At 41.4% G+C, this 7063-nt stretch overlaps 2 protein-coding genes across 3 annotated transcripts in view; one reads left to right on the plus strand and one right to left on the minus strand.

Annotated features, from left to right (window-relative positions):
- Window positions 1-519: 519 nt before the first annotated feature.
- Window positions 520-1935, plus strand: LOC106940801 (histone-binding protein RBBP7-like). Its single transcript, XM_015023629.1, has 5 exons — window positions 520-570; window positions 718-794; window positions 911-968; window positions 1111-1221; window positions 1347-1935. The coding sequence occupies exons 1-5, from the start codon at window positions 520-522 to the stop codon at window positions 1413-1415; spliced, it is 366 nt and encodes a 121-aa protein (XP_014879115.1). The 3' UTR covers window positions 1416-1935.
- A 1528-nt stretch (window positions 1936-3463) lies between these two features.
- txlng (taxilin gamma) overlaps window positions 3464-7063 on the minus strand; it is a 29759-nt gene continuing 26159 nt past the window's right edge. Inside the window, exons 8-9 of one of the 2 annotated variants that reach the window (XM_015023630.1) lie at window positions 4792-4887; window positions 3464-3911 (exon numbers count right to left, since the gene is read on the minus strand). In XM_015023630.1, coding sequence (XP_014879116.1) covers window positions 3594-3911; window positions 4792-4887 — 414 coding nt within the window. In that variant the 3' untranslated portion in view covers window positions 3464-3593. Of the gene's footprint in view, window positions 3938-4791; window positions 4888-7063 lie in introns of both variants that reach the window. The other variant, XM_015023631.1, reaches the window with a different exon arrangement.

Raw genomic sequence — 7063 nt, forward strand, 5'->3', positions numbered from 1 at the left:
TAGTCGTCTCATGGGATCCGCAGTGTGAGACTTTTGTTTCGGCTTGGCGCCCTGAGCGTTCCAGGGTGAGCTGCTTGGTGTGGGGCGTACGACCTCTCCGCTGGATTGAGGAAGAGTTGTTTCATTTCCACAGGTAGCGTTGATGTCAAAGTTCACCTCCAGCTGTTGAATCTTCGTTTCTAAAAACTGAAGCTGTTGTAAAATACTGTTAGTGTCCTTGCGGTCGAACGGGGGCATTTTGCCCTAGTTCAACTTGGAGGTGAAGAAAAGTAAGGTAAAAATAAAAGTGAGAAAATCTCCCGATCCTTAGGTTTGAAGTAATCTAGTTATGATGTTGATAATGTAAATATAACCATAAAAATTGTGACTTTAAAAATAATTCACAGGCAAAATTATCAGTAAGGACGGGAGAGAGCAGGATAAGCTGTTCCTCCTTCAGCTGCCAGAACTCAATGCTTATATCCCTTTGGAGTCTAAATCCTTCAGAAGTTCAGTGGCTAGAATTGTGAAGCCGAGACGATGTATGTGACGCAGCTAGCAGATTTCAGAAACCAGACTTTCATACTCTGTGTGAGAACAGTCATTTTTATGGCATCTTCATGGCAGGCAGCTGTTTACATGCTACATGAAAACAGGTCAGGGACGGTTTGATAATTTGGGCTGTTGGACTCTGCATCCAGTTTGATCTTACTAGGGACTCTCCGTTCTGTTCATTAGGTCCAGTGGTCACCTCACAATGAAACCATCCTGGCCTCCAGCGGTACCGACCGACGTCTCAACGTCTGGGATCTCAGGTAGAATCTTACAGTGTTCGGTGATGATTGCTGATCATGAACTTTCCTGCTCACATGTTCAGGGGTTGACGAGTGGAGCTGCTGTGCAGAGTGATAATGATGGATTTTGTTTTCAGTAAAATTGGGGAGGAGCAGTCTTCAGAGGACGCTGAGGACGGCCCACCAGAGCTTCTGGTAGGTGATGTTTAGCAGAAGCCTCAGTGGTGGACAGTATGACATGAAACCTGTCTGCTGATCGTCCAGATGGAACCTTTTAGTGGTTTGTTGGCAACCTGCTCATGTCTTCATCCAGTTTATCTTCTTTCTGCCACTTCAGTTCATTCATGGTGGCCACACGGCCAAGATATCAGACTTCTCCTGGAACCCCAATGAACCCTGGGTCATCTGCTCCGTGTCCGAAGACAACATCATGCAAGTCTGGCAGATGGTGAGAACGGTTCTTATCCAAAGTATCTCTAGAACAAATTAGAAACTAGATCCCAAGGTTTGATTACTTTAACCCTACACAGACACAGAGATGAAGGGACATTTTGTGCTTCCCTTGTCTTCCAGGCAGAGAATATCTACAATGATGAGGAGCCAGACAACACACCCGCATCAGAGCTGGAGGCTCAAGGATGATGAACACTCTCTGCCCAGACCAACTAATCTGCCACCCCCTGGACCTTGGCGGTCTCCTAATCCAATAATTTGTGAAATGTCAGAGCAGCCTGTGCCCTCTCTAGTTCACACTTGAATTTGGTGTCATTCCACTGGCCCCTAACAGGGGCCAGGGCTCTGAACAGAAGCACAGATTGGTAATGCTGTTCCCCTTCAAGTGTTTTCTCTTCAGTATTATGAAAAGCATTTTGTGGTAAAGGGCATTTGAAAATATTCATAGTCATTTTTTTCAGACCCACAAAGCTCACAGGAAAACATAATTAATACCACAATATTAAGATGAATGTTTGCAGCTCTTGTTGGTGGTTTTCTACCACCACTATGCAGATGTACATTGCCAACTGTGAGCTTGCTACTTTCTAAGGTACAAAACACTTGGCGGTTTGGGATTATTCATCATTGCATAATGTGTTACATTATCAGTGATGTTTCTGGCACCGAACTGCAATAAAGCTTTTGTAAATGTTGCTTTTCAAAAGCAGAAGTTTTGAGATTTGTGTGAAGTGGCTAGGGAAAATGAATCCAGACATTGGAAATCCTACAAAATGTTTATTGAAAAGCATGACAGTCTTAGAACATTTTACATTTAGAAGGTGGTAAAAACAAAAGCAGTCAGTTTGCTGACTCATGGCCCCGCCCACAGAGGTAGATTCTGACATTATCCGAGTAATTCTGAGGCAATGCCAAGGTCAAGTTGTCTGCAGCTCAGCCAGGGGTGGAAACCCTCACCGCCTGCTGATGAACATTTAGTTTCCTCTGATTTCATCTCAGCATGAAGAGTTGCTTAGAAAGGTAGGCAAAGGTCAAAGTGCACAGACTGCCATTTTACACATTCACTGCTATGCAACACTTACAATCTTAATTATGTCATCTGGACTACATCCATATCCGTCCCACTACTTTATTATGCCAAAATAGAAGTCGGGCAGATCTGGGGTCAGCCTGGAGCTGGAGGACTACAACATGTGAAGTAAGTGCTACAGTAAAACAGGACAGGGCACATTGCATGGCAATAGCTGCTTTCTCAGCTGCTGAGGCTTATGGAAAGGAACAATGATTACGATAAGATGTGCAAATAATGAGATGAAGTGACGAAACTACTTTTCAAGTGAAGAGAAACCAGAAGTGTCAGTAGTACAATCCTCCCCAATGACAGCAGTCAGGCTGGTACCTGCTGCTACTTCCTACATTCACTTAAGGTGTAGACTCACTGAAGAGGCCACACCCCCATCAGAGCCCTTAATGGTTCCTAACAGCAGATCCCATCTTCTCTTCCAAGATCAAATCTGACATGGTTGGATTTCAACGTTTCAAATTTAATTTTCACCAATGGCCTGTTAAGACCAGCCTCTATATACTCTAAAGAACCCTTCACATCATCTCACTTTGGTCTCAGATATTTCAACATTTATCTTGTAAAATGTGAAAATCTCCACCTGAATGACAGCAGTGCTGTTATTCAGTCTTCCTGGAAGTGCTTTAAAGGCCAAGCTTGATGAAGACAGAGATAGTCACAATGAATAATACTGGCTATCTAGTCGGGAGAAAAACTTAACATAGGATGACCCTGAGTTTCACTGGAGATGGTTCCTAAATGGAGCTGCCACAGACAGCAGGTGGCCAAGTTAAAATCAGGAAGACTAAAGCAGACAGTTAACAAGAGACATTCACACCTTCACTGGGAACTACAACTGACTGTTTGGAACCAAAAGAAACCCTAAACACTTGTTAGAACTCCATATGATGGATTTTAAAGGAAATTTCCTTGAAAAATACAAATGAGAATTTGACTTAAAAAATAGCTCAACTATTTGATGCTCTTCAAACATCTAGTGGCCCTTATCTGCTAGTCATATTTTCAGGAAGCAGAAGCTTTGAGGAAAATGTCGTGATTAGACAGACCCCCTTACTGCAGTCTGCTGGAATGATATGCTCCAGGCCCAAATCAGCCTGACTGGTGGAGGAAAGGGCTTTTGCTCACAGCTTACTGCACAGCGCCTTAGGAATGTGGCAATTCTTCATACAATAATTTTATTGAGCAAAGTGTAAAAACACAAAAAGATCAAAAAGATATAGTTTACAATTGTGAAAGGGTAAATCTTTAGTAATGGTAATGTTTCAGACTGCCCCATCGCAACTTCAATCCAGCAGCCTGGTCGGTGGTGTTGCTGCAGCAGTAGTGGGTTTATCAGCAGCATGCTGTGGGGGCTCCTCACACGCCTCCAGCTCTTCATTGTGCGCCAAATCTTCAGAATCCTCCTCGTCTTCCTCGTCCTCCATGGGCAAGGCCTCGTGCTGGTCGGGGCCAGGTGGCACCGGCCCCTTGTCCCTCTGCTCCTGAAGGAGGCTCAGCTGGTTGCTCAGGTCGTTCCTCTCCTTCTGCAGAGCTCTGCACAGGCGCTCCAGCAGCTCCAGCTTCCCCTGCAGAGCCTTGAAGTGCCCATCGCGCAGCGTTTTCTGCAACAGAGGAGTGTTCCAGACAACTGTGTAGAGTAGTAGTATCAATTGACTAAAAAAAAAAAAACAATCACCATAACCTAACTATAAATATGCACACAGTTTTTCTCGCAGAAATGATACCCTTGGTGAAACCCCTCCTCCTGCTACGCCTCAACCAATTCAAATACAAGCAATTATCTGGAGTTTTTGTAGCAGGTAATATAGTCTCCCATTACTCAATAGCAACTAAGAGAAACTTACTCCATTGCACGTAGCAAACTTGTTCAGGGGACAACTGACAGATAAGAGATTTTATTTTCTAGTTTATGGGTGCCCCACCTCTTTCTGATGCTGCCCTGGGAAATTGCAGATATTGCCCAGATCAAAAAACGCCACTGTATGCACGTTTTCAATAAATGTTTAAGAAAAGTTTTATTGTCTCCAACCAAACATGTTCAAAGATTCCTAGTTTTCCAGGTTTTTATATTCAGGAAAGTTTAAAGGAGTTCATTTTATTTTAAACGTAGAAATGCCCCTCTCCATTTCCTGTGGAGCTTGTGTGATGAGGCCACAGTCACTTGTCCTCATCCAGCCAAGCAACCAGCATAATTTGTGCATTTGAAATTTTGAGCTTGTACACGTAGATGTGCACACAGTCTAGCGTCTCTGATTTTTCTGTGACTTTCTTGCGTCGCAGCCTCACTTATTTTTCTTGCAGCCTAGCGACGCAAGAAAGCTATAATATAAATAGCCCTTCACAAGAGAGAGGCTTTTAGGTCAAAATAGGTAGTTTCAGTAATTTGTATCATGTAATATTAGCGTGTTAAAATGTTCAAATTGTTGTCATGCGTTAACGTTGTCAGTCCTAGTTGAAAAAGTTTGTGGGTAAGAGGCTCACCTCCTCGGCCATCTGCAGCAGCGCCTGGTTGTTGCTCTCCCACTTGGTCCTCCACTGCGTTGTCTCCTTTTCCAGCTTCTTGATCTTCTTCGTCATCTGGAATTAAATGCACACCAATCATGTGGCTGGTGTTATCTTACCGATCTACTTAGAACTTGTGTCTCACTGTACTATAAATATATATTCAGATTGAAATTAGTGTGAAACTGCTATGAATGGTACATTTTGATATTTTTGGCCAGAAGTTTCCTTGAAATGTCGCTTCTAGCTTAGAGAAAATGTTTGAGGTAGGTTCATATTGCTCTGAAGGGATTTAAACTCCTTCAATGACTAGACTGTTGTGAGACACCAACATCCCATAATAATCTCACCAAAGCTACAGGCTGATAACCAAGCTCCTCCTCCAAAATAAAACTTGGCAGCTTCCTCTAAACTCTCAGTCCCAAAGCTTCCTCAGTCTAAAATTGTTGCAACTCCTAATATAGGAAAATTGATCAAATTTCTCAAATTCCAACAAGATTATTCTCCCAATTTTCCCTCAGCAAGATAAAAGTTATTCACAAACACTTTAGCCCAGTGTTTATCAAACTTTTTCAGGGTGAGGACCGCTTAACTCTTAAACAGTCAGGGGGCACATAACCTGAAATCACGATAACACATCTTAACATATGATGCAACCTGAAATGCTAATATTAGTCTCTTAACCTACTTATTTATGTTTTCTTTGTTCATCATAATGAGAAGAGTGGTGCCGTTTGGTAAATGTCACAGGCCACAACAAAGCCATGAACAGGTCTTCTTGGGTATTTTGAGTTATTTACAGATTCTGAAAGTATGGAGTCTAAGCTTTCCAATGATGCCAAACACATGGAAATAATAAGTTTTTTACCACCAAGTGCTGTGTACAATAATAACATTTAGTGCCATTTGTGATTTAGAAGCACAATTAAAGAAAAATAGACTTGAGTTGCTTTAACAGAAACAAAAATCCTTTTCTGCACCATTAAATATAAAAATAACCAAACAATTTTTATCAATTGTATTTATTTAATATTTTTAATTAATAAAAACAAAGCATCATTCATTACCAAGCAAAGTCACAAAAAACAAAGAATAGTTCTGACTAACTGCAGCAATCCATACCGCTAACCATTCAAAGGAATCCAATCGCTGGTGAACAACGCATCAACTCTCAGACTGACTTAGCTTCTTCTGATAAATACTAGTCCTGGAGTTGTTTTCTTTCTGTCGGTCTCTAGAGCTTTTCATTTGAGTAACCCGGTTTAAGGCAGTTTTCCATCATTATTTTTAACACAATTCTTTGGTGAACTAGCTCTGAGCACACTGAGCTAACATTGCGGCAAAGAAACGGAGGCCACTGTTTGAGAAAGGCCACTAAAAGAAATGTTAGGAGTTAATAAATATCCATATCAAATGGATGATGTAGTAAAATGATCAGACCAGAATCATTGGTCATGGTGAGAAACCATGACCAATAACAATAACGAAGATGTAAATAAGGTTTGATCAAACATGTTCATCGGCATTAATACAATACTGTAAAGTTTCATCATGACACATTTTCATTCTAGATTTAATGATTGGCTCATTTCTATCAATTGATTTATGAAACAGCCAAAACTAGGCTGATTTCTTTCAGAAAGACTCAGGAAGTTGCTTAGCAAGGAAAAAACTTGCTAAGCTAGGTAGCCAGGGCGCTGAGGCAGTTCACCAGCAGCCCATCGTGTTTTTGTATTAGAAAATGTTATGTTCACAGAAAACATAAAACTTAGGGATGCTCCGATCAGGTTTTTTGCTGCCGATTCCGATCATCCATGAGGCTGATCTCTGCCAATCACAAATCTTTGCTGATCACCTTGAATGGCTGTTAATTTTTTGTTTTAGGTATAAATAATACTATTATCTGGCAAAATGGAATTTATTGCCAGATGGCAATAAATTCACCTAATTTAGACATAATAGACATATTTTAATCCATATCTAAAATCTTTTTCTTTTTTTTTAAGTTACATGCTACAGCTTTAAGCAGATGTTCGGTGTGAGAGTTCGCTGCCGAGTGGAGACTGAGCAGTGGTTCAGGAGCAAGAACAGAACTAGTGTCTTACACTGCCAGCTCAAAGACTTGAATTATTTTTCAGTTTTTTGTTTAGCTTTCTGACCGTGATGCTAATCTGGGTGAGTGTTGGTAGTTGTGCACTGCTTTACCTGCTATCGGGCCACTCCGGGTGTCCTTTATTTCCTGCAATATTTA

Source organism: Poecilia latipinna, unplaced genomic scaffold, assembly GCF_001443285.1.
Source record: "Poecilia latipinna isolate Pla-1442-1.1 unplaced genomic scaffold, P_latipinna-1.0 Scaffold3366, whole genome shotgun sequence".
In the NCBI taxonomy this organism is placed as follows: Eukaryota; Metazoa; Chordata; class Actinopteri; order Cyprinodontiformes; family Poeciliidae; genus Poecilia; species Poecilia latipinna.

Excerpts from the sequence above, each read along its gene's own strand:
- LOC106940801 (XM_015023629.1), top strand. The coding sequence starts at position 520 with ATGTATGTGACGCAGCTAGCAGATTTCAGAAACCAGACTTTCATACTC. Across the intron at positions 795-910 it reads CTCAACGTCTGGGATCTCAG|TAAAATTGGGGAGGAGCAGT; the intron begins GTAGAATCTTAC and ends TTTTGTTTTCAG. Across the intron at positions 969-1,110 it reads ACGGCCCACCAGAGCTTCTG|TTCATTCATGGTGGCCACAC; the intron begins GTAGGTGATGTT and ends CTGCCACTTCAG.